Source organism: Balaenoptera borealis (assembly GCF_965194805.1).
Source record: "Balaenoptera borealis genome assembly, chromosome: 5".
NCBI classification, from domain to species: domain Eukaryota; kingdom Metazoa; phylum Chordata; class Mammalia; order Artiodactyla; family Balaenopteridae; genus Balaenoptera; species Balaenoptera borealis.
In genome coordinates, this window is record NC_138862.1 from 74,286,754 (window position 1) to 74,308,148 (window position 21,395).

Consider the following 21,395-nt stretch of genomic DNA (forward strand, 5'->3'; position numbering starts at 1 on the left):
GCGTTAAAAACACAACAAAAACTCAACAAAAACAGAAGCCTGGGCCATCTCCTCAGAGACTCTGATTCATTAGAACTGGGGCAGATGCAGGTCTCTCAGTGTTTAAATTTTGATATTTAGCCAAAGTTGAGAAGCACAGTTTTAAAGTATAAGAATCCCAAATATTTATCCTATTTTAAAAGTAGTGGTAAATGATGCAAGTGGTCCATAATATTTAGCTCATGGATCATTTCAAACCGAAGCTGATATTTAGCCTTCCTTAAGTTTTATTTTTTAAATAAACAATATAGATAGATTACCTTAAAACTGAATTTTCTTTTACTTTCAATAAATGTTAAACATTCAGTTGTCTTGTGTAAAACATCAAATGAAAGAATTTAGTTTTGGATCAAATATATTTAAAATAGGATTGTGTTACTTGGTTTGGCTAAATAGTGTTCTGAACGTCTTATACACAGGCTATTCCAATTAAATTGGTCCATGATAACTTAGAGGATCTTCAGGTGACTCGTTATCACTTTGCAATGAATGGAAAATCATTTTCGGTGATACTGGAACATTTTCAAGACCTTGTTCCTAAGGTTAGTGATTTGGGTTATGTATGTGTTCACACGAATACACTGTGAACAGTATTTTAAAGAAATTTATATTTTTTCCAGTTGATGCTACATGGCACTGTGTTTGCTCGTATGGCACCCGATCAGAAGACACAGTTAGTAGAAGCATTGCAAAATGTAGAGTAAGTATTGGTGGATTTTGTTTTTGTTTTTGTTTTTTTTGAGGCCCTGCTGCGAGGCATGCGGGATCTTAGTTCGCTGACCAGGGATCGAACCCGTGCCCCCTGCAGTGGAAGCACAGTGTCCTAACCACTGGATCGCCAGGGAATTCCCTGTTTTTGTTTTTTAATTTTTTATGAATTGTAGTTCTGTTTTCAAAACCAGAAAAGTAACTAATATTTCATGTATATAAACTTGTCACCTGTAAGATAGGTAAGTGCCTCTTTAAAAGAGGCTCATCTGCTTATTTATTTAGGTAAAGGACAATATCCAGCATTCCTTTTCTAGGTGATATCCATGAGGTAGAGTTCATTCACTCTTGAATGATAGAAGTGATGTCATACTTTTAGTAACTAATTATGTTTCAAGTTTTTAAGGGAGAAATCTTTACTGATAGCCTTAAAAGTAAGTGTACTAAAGACTAGGCAGGCCCAATCTTTGCTGTAAAGATTAGGAAACTGAGATGCCAAAATGATAAACTGATGGTTGCCCATCTTGTGACAGTACTGGAGCAGTGACCCAGGTCATTTGACTTTCAGGCTGGTGCTGTTCGCAAAGCAGCATGCCTGTGGTCATTGTAATGAAAAGATTCATTAGTCCCACTGGGGGAATCTGGGTCTGTCAGCTCTTCAAAATACTGTGCTGGAGGAAATCTTAAGTTAAAAGTTGTATGTTTTTAGAAGTTAATCAAAATCTTAACATAATTTTTGTTTCTTAGTTACTTTGTTGGGATGTGCGGTGATGGTGCAAATGATTGTGGTGTAAGTATAGATTTTGTGATTTGTAGTTCTTTCTGTGGCCTAAATCACATGCACAAAACGCAAGTAATTTTATTCTTCAAACCATTAGGCTCTGAAGAGGGCACATGGAGGCATTTCCTTATCAGAGCTCGAGGCTTCGGTGGCATCTCCCTTTACCTCCAAAACTCCTAGTATTTCCTGTGTGCCAAACCTTATCAGGTAGTATACATTGAAAAACTTCCCATTATCTTTTTGTAGCTTGCTCTAAGAATATAGAAAAAAAAAAAAGTCATAGAAAGTAATTTGAATTTGTTTTAATGGTATGTTAGTGTATTTGATCTATAACTCTTTAGCGACAGATTGATTGCTACTCCTCATTTCTTCCAGTTCTGCTTTGGCTAAGTTCTTTTGGTAGAAAAGTGCTTTGTTGTAACGGTTGAATGTTGATGTTCATCTGTCAAGATATAATTGTGGTTTTGGAGGAGGCATTTAGAATACTTCTGTTCACATGCCAACAATTGTTTTCACAGGGAAGGCCGTGCTGCTTTAATGACTTCCTTCTGTGTGTTTAAATTTATGGCTTTGTACAGCATTATACAGTACTTCAGTGTTACTCTGCTGTATTCTGTGAGTACTGACATTGCTAACAGAGATGGTATTTAGTGTTAAGACATTTAAATTAAGATATTGAGCATGTATGTTTCAGTTTGAATGCATCCATTAATTGTGGAACTTAAATAACTAGCATCTGTAAATATTCCTTTAGTTTACTGTATTTCGAGTAGCAAATTGAAAATCTCATTAATCTGGAATAGCATTTTCCTTAAGGCCAACAACTGTGGATTCAGCCTTGTGAATGAAAGATGATTGTATTCTTTTTTTGCCTTTAGGGCAGATTGGACATCTTTTTAAGAACTCTTCAAAATGTCAAGCTGTGACATACTTTAGAATTGCAGTTAACTTTGCTATACATTTATAAGGAAAGGCCAGAATGAGAAAAGATGTTTCAGCTGTAGTTTCAGGACTTTTAGGACTTGTATAAACAAGTGATATCCCTAGGTACTCCATAGATTTTGTAGTTGAAGTGATCTCACTTTAGATTTTTCTCTAAATGAACATTGGTGAGATCCCAAGGAGTCTCTGTGAAACTATCCCCTTTTACCATTTGTGGAAAGTATCAGGAGAGGTGGTGTTAGATATTAAGGAAGCTTCAGGATACTAATTTTCAAGAATGTTCAAATTTTGTGAGTAGAATTTTGTGTTTTCTTTTTGCCAAAAAACTTTTAAAGGTTTTTATTGAATGAATTTTTTGGAGCTACTTTTTATACTAATATATTAAATTGAATTTTGCAAATATGTTATATTTCACTAATTTAAAGGCAAATCTGTTCAATTTTTAAGCATGTCCAAGTGTCATTTTGAAGTTGTCATTTAAAACCAGGGAGGAAAAATCTAATAAAACCAGGGGGAAATGGTATAAAAGTGGTGCTATAAAAATAGTTCCTGAACGCTAACTATTTTTAAAAAATCCCTTCTCTAGATCTTAAGTAACCTAGGAGACTTCCAGTTTCTCTTCATTGATCTGGCAATCATTTTGGTAGTGGTATTTACAAGTGAGTATTTTGCTTTGTTATTGTTTTTAAAGCATATGAAATTCTGATGTGGCTTATTAAACTTTGGTAAATTTACATGAACAGTTGTAACACAGTGCATATCTCTCCATTTTCCCTGTAAGTATGTTCTTTTATTAGTGGTTGTTTATATTTTGCCCCATTTGTTTTATTCTTTCTCCATTTTTTTCTGAAATATTTGAGAATATGTTTATGTTATCATGACCCTTTGCCTCTGAATGTTTTAGTATATATTGCCCTAAACAAAGTCATTTTCTTATACAGCTAAACACAGTTATAATGATCAAGAAATTTAACACATACAATTTTACCTAATCCATACCCATATTCAGGTTTCGTTATGTGTTCCAATAAGGTCCCTTCTGCCTATTTTCCCCCCACTAGTCCTCTAGCCCAGGATCTAGTCTAGGCTCATAAATTTCATTTAGTTATCATATCTCTTTTGTCATCTTTAATCCAGAATAGTATGTCAGCCTTTTGGGGGGGCTTCTTGACGTTGACATTTATGAAAGAAGATAATCCAGTTATCTGAGTTTGTCTGATGTATTCTCATTAGACTCAGGCTATGCATTCTTGGCAGGAATACCAAAGAAGGGATGCTGTGTCCTCCTGAGTACATCATATAAGGAGACAAGATGTTGATTTGTTTCAGTATTGGTGATGTTAACATCAAAATAAATAATAATTGTAATGAGATATGATCTATTTAATCAAATGAAAATTCATAAGTCCATACTGGAAATAAATAAGTGATTGGGAGAGAAGGGAAAGCTCTTCCTTACAGTAAAATGCTAACTAATAATACAGAAGGAATGATTGGCTTATACTATGGAAAGACCCTTGTCTTACTGACATCTTAGGCCAGCTACATCTTCGCTGTGGGGGACTACTGTGTATGTCATAGGATGCTTACCAGTATCTCTGGCCTCTACCCACTGGATGCCGGTAACACTCCCCCATTTGTGACACCGAAAAATATCTCCAGACGTTGCCAGATGTTCTCTGGGGGCCAAAATCACCTTGGTTGAGAACCACTGAGTTTGACAGTCTTTAGTGGATGCTACAACTAGTGAATGAAAGTTGATAAGGAACAGGATTTTTACAGTGTCTTAGTATCTTTCTACAAATTACTTATTAATTACAAAGAGAAAAATAGAAACACTACAGTGGAGAAACTTGGTGGACCACCTTAATAAGCGATCAGAGCCTTTTTTTGTATGTTACTGTTATGTTTATATAGCTTCAAACCTTTGTTAATATCTTCTTAAGAGGAGGAAATATGTATTATTTTAACTGTAGCTTTGCAATTAAAGATTCAGAAATAAACATACAAGGGTGGTGATGATATATGCTAATATTTACTATTCTTTTTACTTGTACTAGTGTTTCCTTTGAACTTCAATAGACTAATGTAAAAAGTGCTCCTGAGCCATTTTTGAAAAAGCCTAAATTGTTTACTTTTACAGATTATTTAGATATGTATAGCATCTGGCTTGTTTTTTGAACATTTTTCATGCTAAATATTTGTTAGAGAAAAACTGGTTTTTTTTTTTTCCTAAATGTTCCTAAATGAATCTGACAGATGAATTTAGATATAAACCTTTCTTCTCTTTCTTCTCAATGTAGTGAGTTTAAATCCTGCCTGGAAGGAACTTGTGGCACAAAGACCACCTTCAGGTCTTATATCTGGGGCCCTTCTCTTCTCCGTCTTGTCTCAGATTATCATCTGCATTGGATTTCAATCTTTGGGGTTTTTTTGGGTCAAGCAGCAGACGTGGTATAAGGAGTCGCGTCCACATTCAGAGTAAGTTGGTCAATCCATTAAAAAGTATGTGTAAAATGTATGTAATATATACGCATGCAAAAATAAGTTTAAAATGTATGTAAAAATTGCATGCAGCTTGACTAAGCACTTAAATAATTTGGCCTGTATTTGACTTTATCTGTAGGAGGGTGGTTAGGCCAGGTCCTAATAATCACTACCAAGATGGGGACATTGGACCAGTTTCTTAATTTGCAGCTGAGCCTTGCTTTCCTTATCTGTAAAATAAGAAAGTTGAAATTAATCACTAGGGTCTCTTCTAAACCCAGAATGTTTGTGTTCCTAACTTCTCTAACCCCAGTTTGGGAAATGACATTTAAAACCTAAAAAAATTTAAGTAAAGGTATTAAGTGGGTCTTTTATTTGTTTATGGGCAGAGTGTTTTCCAGTTCACAAATTATGATAGCATTATTTTAATTAATTACACATAGGTAAACACAAGGTCTGTTTACCTTTACTATGCTAATATTACTCCCCAAATTTAAAGAATGGGGAAAGGGTTAAGTAAGAGAGACTTATTAATTAATGAAGTTTCTTACTTCTAATTTTTTAATTGATTGGAATGTGACTAGAAAGAAAAACTGGTTTCCTTTGGGAAACATATTGTGTTTACTAATATAAAATCTTTTGTGTGTGTTTTAGTACACAGGAAGCTTTTAATACAACAGGAAGCCTATATGGGAATTCTTCACATTTGTACAATGAAACCAATCCTGATAGACATAATATAGAAAATTATGAAAATACCACAGTGTTTTTTATCTCCAGTTTTCAGTACCTCATAGTGGCAATTGCCTTTTCAAAAGGAAAACCCTTCAGGCAACCTTGCTACAAGAATTGTAAGTTTGGCATTTATTGTGATTCCCATCCTGCTTCCCTTCTTTAAAAGTAATGCAAGAGTAGAGTTAAAACTGTCCTTTCAAAGTAAAATAGATCTTCACAAATAGAATGAACCTAGTGATTTAGATGTTTACTGTCTTGTTTTATTCTCATGGTAGCTGCCACCCTAAGTTTAAAATTAAAGCCAGCAGTTCTAAACATTCCTGGTTTTCACATCCTATTACTTCTGGCTCCAACTTTTATTTTTACAGCCCATTGCAAAGAGAGTTAGAATCAGAAGCAGGAACAGAGGTTCCTCAGTTGGAACAGTGGGTATTATACTTTCCTTCTGGGTGGTCTGCATAGCACCAGCTGTCTTTTCTCATTTTTGACACTGTTCCAGCCAGTATTCACCTGGAATTCTTCATTTCTGTCACCTTTGCATCCACCTCAGAAGGGGCCAGTAGGATGGAGGCTTGTGCCTATGTAAGCTTGTCTGCCTGTGGCAATAGGAGATAGCATTTTGTTTGATCACAATTAGGGTTTTGGGGGAAAAAACTTATTCACTATATGTAAATTGCTGGTTTTAAAAAATTGAGGCTGTACTAATTAATATATGGAATAACTTAAAATTTTTTTTCACATAAAACTGTAGACTTTTGCAGTATCTTGGGATGAGTAGTAGTTATTCTTGTGCTGTAAAGAAATACCAGTGTTCTAGTTGGCAGAATGTCAGGCCACAGGTTTTGGTGTGATACAGGGGTGATAACTCCTCACATCTCTATCTCATGTTAGAGTTAACAAAGCATATTCACATATGTTTTCTTATTTAGTCTTTACTTCTACCCTCTGGTTTGTAGGGAAGGTGTTATTACTTTATATTTTGGACAGGTAAGACTGTTTAAAAATATAAGTGCTGATAATAATTGAAATCTGTTTTTTCTTTTTTTAAAAAAAGAACTGATATTTCTTATCTAATAAATGGAGGCTGTATTACTGAGAATCATATTAAAACCATGGGGGACAAAAAGCCTTGCATAGAAGGTTTATCACTGTACTTTTAAGAGAACTTCATAACTTAAGTTACCTTATTATAAGGTGAACTTAAAACATGTATATCAACCTTAATTATTATTTTTAGTTCAATATTTTTAAATTTTAAGGAAATATTGAGCATGCCCAGGGGTAGCTAAAACATCTATCAAAGAACAAAACTTTCTTTACATGAAGAAAACTGGTGTTCAGACTGGTTGATAATAAGTAAGACAAGCTGCACCAGGAAAGTTAATTTAGAGGTCTAAGTAAATCCACCCTATCCATACTTCTCCAGTTAAGAAAAAGAGACTATTAGTTGCCTATTTTTTAAACACATCTTTTATATTATTTTGGAAAACTTCCAAAAAAATTAAAGGCTCATATATTTTGATTTCCTATTTAATTTCAAATTGATTTAAATAGACTCAATTGTTGATGGCTGGACTGTTTTTTTTTTTTTTAAACGTGTTAAAAATTATATTTTAATAGAAATATAGCCACAAAACCTTTGTCCTTACTATAAGCAGCTTGTGCATGTCTGTCAGTGCATACAGAAGTGCATGCTGTCATTAAAACATGCCTCCCGGAAAATACAATAGGAACAGGAAAGTCAGCGTATACATGCTTCGCTGATTTTCACATCCTGTCTGTCTGTCTGTCTTTCTGTCATTGAAGTCCCCTGATCTTGGAATGTAGTAAAGAAGGAAAAGTAGAGAAGAAAGTAAGAAATGACAGAAATAAAGTATTACCGTATAAAGTGATATACAATGTAAAGTGTAAATATAGATGGAAAAGAGTGGGGAAAAGGTTAAGGCTTTCCTAGAGCTGACATTAATTAGCCTTTCCTTTTGTCCTGCACAATAGACAGTTAACAGGTCTTCACTGGGACCTGCTAGTTGCTCTTCTCAATATCTAAACAGTGTAATGTATTCAGTCTATCTTGAGGTGATTATTTTTAAGAATTAATCTCAATCTTAGGCATTTAAGGCATTATAGAGTTTTTTGCTGTCTTCTAGTGGTTCAGTTTGAATCTAAGTAAAACCTTATTTCAGCCTGTGGTTACCCATTTTTAACTTTAGCTTAGCCCAGTTATATTTTCCTGTTTGACTATGCTATCATTTCAGGGGCCATGATCATATGGACTTAGTTCTAACACTCTCTCTTAACTAGATGTGATTTCTTGAGATCTGGCTTCAATTTTTGCTACAGTTTTTTTTTTTACTTGATCCTTATAACTTACTGCTTGTGAAATCCAGGTTCTTTCTCAGTTTATGAAGGCATTATTACTGACATGCCAGTATCCTTCCTGTTCAGGCCTGTGTATCTTTTGCCTGTTCATCTGCCATGCCTGAATTGGTTGGAGCAGATACCTAGAGGCCCTGCAGAATAAGGTGGCCTTTTAAAGACAAGTAACTGAGTAAGGAAGGAGGGGATAGGAGTACGAAAGACTTGAAATCTGTGTTATAGATCAGGCAGTCCTGGTTAGTATTTTTGAGGAAGGAACAAGAGAGGTATATATCAGAGCTATGGACAAGTATTGCGGATTTGTTTATGTAGGTTTTTATTTTTGAGTCACTTAACTAAGGGGAATATGAAGGAAATCCTTTATGGTGCCTTATTTTGATGCCATATTCCATCAAAAGGAACTGGTATCATTAGAAGAACAATTCTGTGATGCCATAGCTGGGATGTATGTAATAATAACTTAAATCTACGGTTTCCTCCAGGATCCTCACCGTATCCCCATTTTATAGTTAAAATAATTTGACTCTGAATGACTCGTTGATGTTCACATAGCTTTGTGGCAGCATCTGAAATAGAAGCTAATTCTTTAACTTGTGGAACATTCTCCCTCAGCCGCCAGTCACCACCAACACAGCGTTTGTTTTGATAGCTGTCTTCTGGTGAAGAGCATTCCTTGCACTTCAGTACGATCACTAAGGAATCACTGACCATGCCAGGAGAATCCCGGAGTTGAGAGCACAGTCTATTAGAAACTCATACCTCTCCAAAATGAATCCCTGACTTTTCCATTCTTGGTTGAAATCCTTATTGATTTTTTCATTTTGGTGGTTATCTAAATCTGCCAGCCACCCACCTCCCCTGTCAGATTCCTTTGAATAGTGCCTCTTTTTCTCCCCTGGCTAAACAAAGGAAAGATTCAATTATTTATTTTTTCCTTTAAATGGAAATCTTGGCAGATTTTTAGAGGTGTGATCAAAGCGGGTGGTTATAGAAGGACAGATGAAGAGTTGAGAAATACTGTTGAGGTAGATGTAAGAAGTTTTTGAGCTTGAGTAAAAAAAAAAATTTTTTTTCTGGTAACATGTCAGGACTAGATTGCAAGTCTGTTTTTGCTTATCGTTATAAAAATGCAATAGGATTTGAAAAACATTCAATATGGGCTATTACTTTATTGAAACAAAACCTTTTCTGTCTCTCTTTGGGATTTATATTCTGACTTTTGTTTTTTTTTGGTCCTTTTTCTGATTTAGTCTTTGTGTGTGTGTGTTCATGTACTTCCAACTAGCACTTTCTGAACCCTTTTTCTTTAACTGACTATATAGATATTTGAATGGCTATATAACATGTATTACTTTCATTGCTGCATTTATTGAATAGAATGTTGTATCCCCTGTTTGAAATTTATTTTTTATTTTTTGGTGAAATTTTTATTTTTATTTTTTGGCCACCCCGCGCAGCATGCGGGATCTTAGTGCCCTGACTAGGGATCAAACCCACGCCCCCTGCAGTGGAAGCGCGGTCTTAACCACTGGACCGCCAGGGAAGTCCCATCCTGTTTGCAATTTAGTAGAATGTTGGAAAAGATAAAAATCTAGAAAAAAAAATTCCTTTTTTATCTAAGTGGGTTCCAAATTTTTCATCCTGTTGGTCAGTGGCTCATAGTAAAAGAGTTTCCCCACTTTTGGCATGAATGTTAGTATAACTTTCAGTCTAAGCTGCTAGAACAATAAATATATATATAAAACAATAAACATATATGTATTAAAAAAACACAGTATTGTTTCTATAGAATAATAACTGTTGGCCTATAGTTTTCAACTGACGGATTAACAAATTTAACAAATTTCATATTTACAAATGACTCCCACATTTAAAAATATTGAGACCCCTTCCTTCATTTACAGTCTGTAAATAGTATATTAAACTTCTTTGCTCAATCTGAAGGCTTCATGATAAAGTTTTGGTTATATGTGGTCATAGTAAAGTTTGAGTTTTGAAGCCAACCTCAAATAGGAACTTAGAAATAGATATCCAGACCAAAGAAAAAAAAGGGGGAAAAGTTGGGGTCTGTCAATATAATTGAGACTATTTCTGAGCCCCCTCCACCCCCATGGCTTGTTACATAAGGGTGTGCTTGTATGTATACGTGCATGTGAATGCATGTATGTACACAGTTAACAAAATGGTCCTGAGCAGGGAGTTTTATTTTTGAGTTAGGAAAGTGATACAAAGTGCTGATGGATGGAATTTACCATCCCTACCTACCACAGCAAGCCACAGGGTTAGCCCACATTTAAAGTAGCAGATCAACTCAGTTTCTGGGTTTTAGCTAGCGTTTTCTGTGGAAATATTTTCATGGAGGAAATTAATGAAAAAGTGGGATTCACTTAACAGAAATATACTTACGTTCAACTTAGAGTGCCTCTGTTTAGGATTATAACATAACCAATACTGAGAATAAATGTTCTCAGCATTTTTACAATCAGCAATTGTCTTTGCATGTATGTTTTAAATGATAATCTAATTTTGCCATACGTAGTCTAGTCTCCTGTTTGTGAATTATAGATTGGCTTGGTTGTCTTATAAAGTAGCTGTCTATCTGTGAGATACACAAATAAATATCCATAAAGGTCTGTCTCTTATTTTTTATAAATGCTGATTATTTTCACATTACATAAATAAATCCTTTGGGCCTTCATGATGTATCATACTCTAGGAAATATCATAGAGCACACATTTTATATACTTCATCAACCTGAATAGAAGTATTCAAAACCAAATTTAAGATCGACAGTATACCAGTTGTTATTACATGCCTTTTTATTTAAAGGAACTCCCTAATTTAATTGTTTTACTTTCTGTTTCAGATTTTTTTGTTGTGTCTCTGATTATTTTGTATGTTTTCATATTATTCATCATGTTGCAACCAGTTGCCTCTATTGACCAGATTCTTCAGGTAAGGCTTAAGCACATCAATTATTACTGATTGTCTGAGTAGTAATAGGATCTGGGATAGCAGTGGTAAATAAGACAGTAGTGGAAAATGACACATTAGTATCACATAGCCAAATGAGACTTCTGGATGATTGCTAGGGCTTAAGATCTATCCCCCTCCTCTGCTCTTATGTTACTGGGGAAGAGACTAAACTGCCTTTGTTTCTTTTTTCCAGGATCTCTTCTTTCCTAATTTTCGAAGATGCAGTTATATTAACCCAAAGGGAGCATAATTAAAACAGCAGCCTTTATTGACTCTACCTGTTATTTTTCTTTCCTGTTTCTCCAGTCTTTGCTTCTAGTTCCATTTCCCTTTGTCCACAGACAAATTAAATGTCCCTTGGTCTTTAAAAATAAAAGAACATTGATTCCATTATTTGACCCGTCCCTTACCAACCTACTTCTCGAGTAGTCTGCATGTGCTGCCTCATCACGTGCTGTCCATTGAGTTCTTTATTCTCATTCTCATTAAAAACTTTATGAAAGATGAAATACTTGTTTTATACAAACGAATATGCATACACGTTTAAGTTGTTAATCATAATAGCAGTAAAATAATACCTAGGAGTCCAGCATGTAACCTAAAAAAAAGGTAGCATTACCAACACCAGTAAGGCTCTATTGTGCACCTTTCTCCAAACACCCAGAGGGAACCACTACCTCATTTTCTTACTTTTCACTATACATTTACCATATATTTATGAAGTCTTAGAAGATAGTTTTGCTTACTTTTGAACTTTATGAAAATGGTATCTGGTAATTGCTGTTTTACTGTGACTTGCTTTTTCCCAAAAGCCTTACTATGATGCTGCATGCATTTCATTTTCATTCTATATAGTATTCCGTTATAGGAATATACCATAATTCACTTCTCAGTTCTCCACTGGTAAATAACTGGATTGTTTATAGACTTTTCCTGAATCAATTGTCCTGATGTAAACATTCTTATACACATCTCTTAGTGTAAGGGAGTGAGTAACATCAAAGAGTTCATCCCAAGTACAAGCAGCAAGGGGGTGGTACAATGCTGTTGAGAATTTAAAACCAGCAATAAAGCCCACTAATCGTCCATCTGCTAGAAATATCACCTTGTCGTGGGAATTCTAAACAATGTCAGTGGTAAAATACTCCTTCTGTTACCACCTGCCCTACCTTGGCATACCACTAGGGAAGATGGTCTTCTGGTGTTTTCTAGTATAAGTTTGAGTATGTCCTCTTTAGCTTTCTGAGGTTCCAGTTGTTTTCCAAAGTGATTCTACCAATTTATACTTCCATCAGTGTATGAGATCTTTTGTTCCACATCTTTGCCAATGTTTGTCTAGTGGGTGTAAAGTGTGATGTGACTTTGTAAGTAATTTTGGTATATGGTTGGATAGGACCCCTATCCCCACCTCACATTGTTCATCATGACCTTTTAGGCTGTTCCTGAGCTTTTCCTCCTCCGTATACATTTTAAGTTTAAGTTTATACCAGGATAAGCCCTCTTGGAATTTTTATTAGAATTACACTGGGTTTATCAAAAAATTGAGGGGGAGAATATCTCTATTTCTTCAGAATATCTTTCTCCCTAAAGGTTTTTATACAAGTTTTTGTTAGATTTATTCCTGTAGTATTATGGTTTTTGTTCCTCTGATAAGTATCTGTTTAAAATTGCATTTTATAGTCCTTTTATGCTGGTGGAAACAGTGCAGTTATTTTGGATATTCATCTTGTATCCATCAGCCTTGTCAAACTTTATTCTTAAAATTTTTAGATTCTCTAGGATTTTGTTTTAGACAGTTATCTATAAATAGTGACTTTTTTTGTTTCTGACATTTCAGTCCTTATGCCTTCTATGTGTTTTTCATGTCTGTTAACCACACGAATGTTGGTGTGATAGCGATGTACTTTTCCTGTTCCTGACTCTACAGGGAGTGTTCCTAGTATTTCATCACTGGATGTATTGTGGGCTGTAGGTTTCTGGTATATACTCTTTATCGGGTTGAGGAAGCTTATTTCTATGGCGGTGTTAACATAAATAGACATTTAATTTTATCTAATGCTTTTTCTACAGCTATTGAAATGATCACTTAGTGTTTCTTCCAGGAGAATGTGGTGAATTACAGTTGACTGATATATATTTTTTTTTATAGTAACCTTTTATTTATTTATTTTTATATTTATTTTTGGCTGTGTTGGGTCTTCGTTTCTGTGCGAGGGCTTTCTCTAGCTGCGGCAAGCGGGGGCCACTCTTCATCATGGTGCGCGGGCCTCTTCACTATCGCGGCCTCTCTTGTGGAGCACAGGCTGCAGACGCGCAGGCTCAGTAATTGTGGCTCACGGGCCTAGTTGCTCCGCGGCATGTGGGATCTTCCCAGACCAGGGCTCAAACCCGTGTCCCCTGCATCAGCAGGCAGATTCTCAACCACTGCGCCACCAGGGAAGCCCAGTTGACTGATATTCAAATGTTGAACCAACACCGCATTCCTAGAATAAATCCAACTTGTTCATGATGCATTCTTATTTATATCTGCTGGATTTGGTTGACTATGATTTTGTTTAGGATTTTTGCTTGTGGTTGCATGAGTGAGATCAAACTTAGTTTTCTTTTCTTGATGTTATTGACAGGTTTGGGTATCAAACTTATATGCACTTTATGGATGAGCATTCCATTTCATGGACTTTTCCATGTTTTAACTAATCCCTTTAATGGATATTTAGGTTGTTTCCACTGTTTTGCTATTATAAACAGTGCTGTATTTGCAGATTCTTGCACACTTCATTAAGAAGGATGAATGCATATTTAGAGGTTAATGGCAGAAGTAGAATTGCTTGGCCAAAGGGTATCTAGAATTTGAATTTTTATAAATACTGTGTTATTGAACTTTGAAAAGGTTGACAGTTTATAGTCTTACCAACAGTGTATGAACATCTCTTTCCCTACACGCTTCATTCAGGGATTTAGATAAGCACCTTAGGCAAAAGAAGAAAATAAAACACATTTATATAATATTTCTCTCTCACCACACGTCTTATGCTTCACAGCCAAATTATTTTTTGAAAGAATGCTACATGCAACTCACCTCTCACACACTCATCAACTAATCTAATCTGGCTACTACCCCTGCCAGTCTACTGAAATTGCCCTTGCCAAGGCAATTAACAACCTTCTTGTTAAGTCCAGTGGATTTGTGTCCCTGATGTGTGTGTGTGTGTTTTTTCCCCTCAGTCTTACTTGTCTCCTCAGCAGTATTTGACAAGTTAGCCATGCCATCATTCTTGGGACATTCCCCCTGGAATTTTATGATGCTTTGCTTTCTTCTGACCTTTTCCTACTTCTGTGACTCCTCATTCTCCATTGTGGTTCCAAACCCTGTGCCTGTGTCTTAAATGTTAGTGTTCCACACATTTGTGTTTTTATCCCTTGTCTTACTCTATCCATTCAGGTGACCTCATCCTTAATTGTGGCTTCCCCTGTAGTTGCCATCTATGTGTTGAAAACTCCTGACTTTATACCCTTAGCCTAGTCTCACAACTGAGCTTTAACCTGAATATCCACTAACATACTGAACATTATATGCGTGGTTCACCCATCAATTCTCTCATTCAACATTTAGAAAACTAAGCTCATCATGTTCTCCCTCAGCCCTGCTTCGACTCTGTTTCTTGATACTACCATTTATCCAAGGCAGAAGTGTGTGTGTATACTTGTCTTTTCCTTCTCTTTTCATGGCCAGTCTGGTCCTAGATTTTCTCAGGTTTCTTATTCTGTATCCCTGTCTCTCTCTTTACTCCAGTCCCATCTGACACCTAAAAGGAAACTATTGTTTCCTACTCATAACACTTCTGACCCCAGATGTGTGGGGTTGTTTCACACCAACCAGTTCTCTGGACACCAACTGGGTGTCTTGCAGTTCAGTTTTAACACTAACTACCTGGAGCGAGCACAGACCCTACGAGTTAAGGGCTTGGTCCCACAACATTGCCCCCACTCCAGGCACCAGATGCAAGTCCCAGATTGTCACCTGTACTTCTTCTGACCAACCAACTATAAGTCAGGGTTCCCACAACCCTCTTTTCAGCTTTGGTGATTTGCTGTAACAGCTCACAGAGCTCAGTGAAACACTTAACGTTTATTGGTTTATCATAAAGAATATAATAAAGGTACAGCCAGATGAAGAGGTACATAAGCCAAGGTCTGGAAGGGTCCCAAGCACAGGAGCTTCTGTCATATGCCATTGGGATGCTTCACCCTCCCAGCACACGGATGTGTTGACCAACCCAGAGGCTCTCCAAACTGTAGTTTAGGGATTTTTTTAAATGGAGGTTTCATCATATAGGCATGATCAATTATTAACTCGATCTTTAGCCCCTCCCCTCTCCCTGGTCTTTCTGGTGACCAGCCCCCATCCTGAAGCCCATCAAGAGTAGCCTTATTAGAACGAAAACATTCCTGATACCCAGGAAATTCCAGGGGATTTAGAAGCTCTGTTTAAGATATTCCTATCTCCCCCACCACTCAGGAAATTGCGTTTAAAGAGCCCTGTGTCAGGAACCAGGGACAGAGACCAGATATATTTATTCCTCATTATGTCTGCCACCACTCTAGTTCAGGCTACCATCGTCTCTTGCCTGGATCAGTATAGCAATCTCCACCCCTCAAATCCTTGCTGAGCCATAAGTGTCTTTCTAAAACATGTTATATCATGCCACTCCTCAGCACTTGACACAGGTACTAGTGTGTACCTAGGAACTCAGTAAATATTTGCTGACTAAAGAGATGAATGCATGGATGAGATTTTTTTCCTTCTTTTTTTGTTTAGGCCTTAGAAATTAATCACAGGTTTTAAAGTGAAAACTTACTTCTTAAATTGATCTGCACAGTTCTTTTTATGAATTGTCTTTAAACAGTGTAGAGTTTTGAGTAGTACTTCATTATTAGATCAGTATCTACTTCATTGTTTATAGGACTTTATTTTTAAAATAGAGACTTGTTAGAAATTCATGATCTAGTAGAGCATGGGCTTTTGATTTTGAATAGGATTTGTCTCTAAGTTCAACCACTTTAATGTATCTTTTAAACCTTGAGTTACTTCACTTTGCATTTTATCATCTGAAAAGCGGTATAGTATCTACCTTGTGGCATTGCTGAGGATTGAGTAGATAGTGTGTGTGAAAGTGTTTGGTATATAATAGGAATTAAATAAATTTGGAAATTACGATATAATGCTATAATATCAACTACATACTATATTAACATAATTTTTGTCTTCCAGATAGTGTGTGTACCATATCAGTGGCGTGTAACTATGCTCATCATTGTTCTCATCAATGCCTTTGTTTCAGTCGTGGTAGAGGTAAGCACTTTACATAATTAAGTAGCTGCCTTGCTGCTTTGCAATTCTCCGTGATTTAATGGTAATGGGGGAAACGGATAGGTAACATTATGGAAGCCCACAAAGAATTTCAGTTTCATTGCAGTTAAATTCATTTAGCCTTCTCTTCTCAACTGTTCCATGAGCTAATAATAGTCATATTAAGAGATAGGACGGAATTCCCTGATGGTCCAGTGGTTAGGACTCCGTGCCTTCACTTCCGAGGGCGTGGGTTCGATCCCTGGTTGGGGAACTAAGATCCCGCATGCCATGTGACGTGGCCAAAAAGAGAGAGAGAGAGAGATGATTTAGCTGCAGTCATAGATGGGAGAAAATAAGCAGTTATAAATCAAAAATTAGTGACTGAGAGAAAGGAGAGAAGATTGGTGCTCAGGTGGCCCATAAACTGGTAAACCAGTGGCCATGAAATCAGAGCACCACCCAAGTCCTGTGATATACAGTAAAATCTCCCATTTAAGGGAGGAAAGGGAGGGGGCTCTCTCCATGAAGTATAGTAAATATTAATAATTAGTTGATTGAAATTGTAAAATAGTGACCATGATGAACTTATCCAGTCTCAGCATTGATTGCTGGAACTTCTTCCTTGGTATTTACTTTTAAGTTTTCCTTAGAGGGAAGAGGTCTTAAGTACTCTTTGATCCATTTTATACTGTATAGTTATTCTCCTACTAGGATTCCTTTAGGTCAGCTTCTCTAAAAGGAGATAGTAAGTTCTCACTTGCTGCTTATTAATAAAATTTGGTCTGTTCTCAGAGCTACTATTATTCACTCTTACAGTAGCAGTATGTCAAATGAAGAAGGAGATACAGTTGTGATTTTTAAGTTAAGGGTTTCATAGAGTAGGCTTTTGAATTAAAATTAGGTAATTTGTGGGAAACATGTATACTTTAGAGATAATGACTCTAGACTTGGAAATTATGTTTAATTTGATATTTTTCTAAAAGATGACTTGGTATTTAAATTGGGGCCATAGTGGACAGCATGGTTATTACGGTACTGATCTTTTTAGGTTGCCCATTTTAATGTATTTTTGCTGTTTTATGGACATTAGAAAGCATGTCCAAGATACTGTACTTTAAAAGCTTTCCTTTTTTCTATAGTATAAGTTCATCTTTTCACGCAAATGTTATTTAAGATAAAATCTTTTTATAAAACAATTTCTAGGGAATCCTTTCTTAATCTCCCTTAATTTATTCTTGCTTACTATCAAAAGAATTATTTTTCATCACATGCATATAGATATAGTTGTATATAGATATAAATAACTCAATTCACTGTTAAGAAAAATACTTCAGATTATAAGCATTATTTTAATATGGGAAAGACCTGAGGATTCATATAAAAGCCATACTTTGTAGAAAATTTATCAAGAATTTTATGATTTATATTTGTTACAAAAGTCCTGTTGTTATTCTTTATCCTTTTGCAATATAAACTGAAATTCTCTATATGAAAACCAAATCATGTTTTTCACTAATGTCTCAGCATTGTGTGAGCCTTTTTAAATGTATGCATTAATAAAGAATGACGTAGTCATTTTTAATTCTTAACTCGCTGGACTATCTCTCAGAACTTCTTCCTTGACATGGTCCTTTGGAAAGTTGTGTTCAATCGAGACAAACAAGGAGAATATCGCTTCACCACCACACAGCCACCACAGGTTGGAAATCAGCCCTTACTCTCAATTCTTCACGTCAGTTGTGTACTCCGCATTGTGTAGGGTGGTATTCTGTTGTGTGTTGCTCAACCTTTTCCTCTATGCCTGGCATTTCATTTTTTTGTAAGGAGTCCTAGAAGATTCATGGCAAACATTTGTTACAGTCTTTTTAGGACTTCAGAAGTTTCATAAGTCTCTTTTCCATTCCAATCCTTATCTTCTGTGTGTGTGAAGGTCTTGTTCTCAGTGGTAAATTTTTCCATTTCTGTCTGGCTTAAATTTTATGTTTCTGGTTTTTATGAGTCCCATTAGAAGCTAAATGAGATTCATGTAAATAAAGTTATGGAATGGGAATTGTTTCTTCATGGATCAGAGTCCAAAGGTCAAAATTCTGAGGAATTATTTCTGATTTCTTGTCAGTTACTGTACTTTAACTTTGGGTGGCTTTTTGGTTTTCCCCAGCATATGTCTCTCATCATTTAGAAACATTTTCAGAGAGATAGTGTTCATTTTTATACAAACCATGGTTTAAGGACTTTTGACTTTTTTTGTGGTGAAAAGAAAAGAGAAGCAGATGAATAAAACCCATTTTTTGGTGTTAGGATGTTGAAATTCTTGATAGGAAATATAAGTTACTCTTGGTTTTTAAATCAGTACCATTGAATCACAGCTCTGAGCAGCTTTTTGAGTATAGAGAACTTGACAGCATAAAGTTTCACTCCCTCATTATTGTGCCCAATGCTGTTTGTAGGTGGGCGATATGCTTTATACACATGAGTTCTAAACCTTTCACTCATCCCAAGCCAGAAAGAAGCTTTCCGAATTCAAGAGGATTCCCTGGCGTGGGTCACTCACTTATTTTTAGCTTTCTTTTACCTGAGTAGCTATGTCCTGAGCTTTGCTTTGGTAATTCATCAGGCTTGATGCCTGGTGTAGTAGTATCACAGGATCACTTTATAAGAAGTTCTATAGAGCACCATTTCCTTTTCTAATGCTTGATGATGAGTAAGGATAGTTTTGTAATAATGTGATAAGTCTGGAATCTGCTTTAGTTTCTTTTTCTCAAAGCAGTGTAAGGCACAGTTGTCCCTAGTAAGTATGACCAGAGCTGTATTAGAGAGAGGCTCAAGTCCCTGAGCTAAATCTCCTCCGTGTCTTGGTGACCTCACTACATTACTTCAAAGGGTTAACTTTGGGTCCTATCATCAGTCCTCATATAAAATATTTGTACTGGCAAGGCCTTGGCCAAGGAAAACATTTCCATTGAGTTTTTAGCTTTTCCAAAGAGATCTCCGACTATTGATCTAAACAGGAAACGCAGGTTCTAAAGAGGAGCTGTACCCTAAGTCAAAAGTGGGTATCATAAAACTCCTTTAAAACATTTCAATTGGAAAGCCTTCCGCACTTTTCAACCAAAATTAAATGGCAGAAAATGCTATCATTTGCTATATCTTTTTTCTAAAAATGTGTAAATAAGTATGTGTCCTCATTATTTTTAAGAGTTTGTGCCTCTCATGTGAAGTTGTACCTCTGAAGTGTTCTGGGGAGAGAGTGGTCTGAGCAGGGAGGCTCCCGCCGGCCCCATGTGTTTACCAGTTCTGAGCACCATTGAGTAGACAAGAAGTTTGTTCTTCAGTTTCTAGGGTCATGATTTAAGAAAGCATTTTTTAAATCATTGGCTTTAGAAAAGAGAGTTCTTGTAACCTCTTAGCATAGAATGCTATGCTTTCATCTTCCAACACTTCCCGTTTGTAGTTTGCTCTCACTGTTCATATTTGTGACCCTTGGAGAGCCCATCAGTTAGTCAGATTACTGTAAGGCTGTAGTTCTCAATTAGGGGTAGTCCCCCCATCCTCCCGGGCACACGTGGCAGTATCTGGAGACATTTTTGTTTGTCACAATTGGCGGGGGGTGGGGGTGAGGCTGCTACTAGCATGTGGTGGGTGGAGCCTGAAGATGCTGCCGAGTAAACATCCTGCAGCAGCGCCCAAGACAAAGACTGTCTGGGCCAACCCGTCAGCAGTGCCGAGGCTGAAGAACCCTGCCATAAGGTGAAAAAGCAAGTAAAGATGAGAGCGACCTGCTACACCTAGGAGCCCATTCTGTGCTCTTTCCTACCAAGAGTCCCGTGAGGTCTTCTAAGATCGCAACTCTCAACCTTCTCTGTTAATGTCGGGGGAAGAACAGCCATGTTTCTTCATTCCTTCCTTACCATATAAACCCAGAGACCATTGAGTAAGGTTCGAAGTTTCAAAGCTAAAGACCCTGGACTAGGCTGCAGGTCTTAACGCAGTTGAGTTGTGAAGTCGAGAACCTCACCTAGAAATCTCTAGTAACCATGTCCAAAATATCTGGTGATCTGCAAGGCAGCTATGTAACACCTCCAGAATCCTTCCAATCTTAAGGTGTTTCTAACTTCGTTTTATACATAAAGAAACAGCATTCAGTCAACTTGCCATGGTTATGCAGCTTATGAGTGGCGGAGCTGGGAGTTGAAGCCAAGGTTTCTGATTTCAAGAGGAGTCTTTTTTCCACTGTGCCACACTGTCTCACACTATGAGGCCACAGAGATGCAAACTAATGTAACAATCAAGTAACAAAATGGAGACAAAGAACAGCTACTGTTTTCAAAACCTACTTTTTATGGTAGACACTGTGAGGCATTTTGTATAAATTCTCTCTAGTTGTTACAACCACCTAAGAGGTTAGGGTAGAGAGACTAAAGATATCCCTGTCTTCACAGATGAGGAAACAGTATTAGAACTGGAATTCAGGTTCAGTTTTATCTGGGCCCAGGACCATAATATTCCTATAACAGAAAGCCTCCATCTGTTCTTTAAAAACGAAATAAACCTTTAGGTGTCATTTTATTTAATAGTAGACATTTTAGATATTATGTTTATTTGGCCCACTGAACATACATACAGCTAACCTAATTTAGATACAGGAAAGATTTTTATGTAATAGTCATTTATTTCCCACAGTGGTTCTTTTTCTTATTAATGCACAGTGGCCTCAGTAAATGTCCATTGAATCAAATTGAAAACAGGTTAAATAAACCATTTGTAAATAATCAAAGTTAAAACTTGTATGTAACTAAGTATTTTTTTTCTGTAGTGATCTTTAGCAGCCCCAGATGTTAATACTTATTCTCTGACCAAAAAAAAAAGATTCTTGAGATGCAGTGATTTTCAAGTAAGGATATTCATCACAAATGCCTTGAGCTCCACCTTTGACCTACTGAATGAGAAGTCTTCAGTGGAGGGGCCCATCACCTGTGTTCTTCTGTACAGCTTTACCC

At 36.4% G+C, this 21,395-nt stretch overlaps 1 protein-coding gene across 13 annotated transcripts in view; it reads left to right on the forward strand.

Annotated features, from left to right (window-relative positions):
- The window catches only part of ATP13A3 (ATPase 13A3), a 79,484-nt gene that overhangs the window by 51,246 nt on the left and 6,843 nt on the right, over window positions 1-21,395 (forward strand). For 6 of the 13 annotated variants that reach the window (XM_082393110.1, XM_082393117.1, XM_082393113.1 and 3 more), the window contains 11 exons: window positions 459-581; window positions 660-739; window positions 1,495-1,537; window positions 1,626-1,735; window positions 2,047-2,143; window positions 3,057-3,129; window positions 4,774-4,951; window positions 5,612-5,808; window positions 10,936-11,024; window positions 16,318-16,398; window positions 18,008-18,097. In XM_082393110.1, coding sequence (XP_082249236.1) covers window positions 459-581; window positions 660-739; window positions 1,495-1,537; window positions 1,626-1,735; window positions 2,047-2,143; window positions 3,057-3,129; window positions 4,774-4,951; window positions 5,612-5,808; window positions 10,936-11,024; window positions 16,318-16,398; window positions 18,008-18,097 — 1,161 coding nt within the window. The other 7 variants (XR_014244976.1, XM_082393118.1, XM_082393120.1 and 4 more) reach the window with 7 other exon arrangements.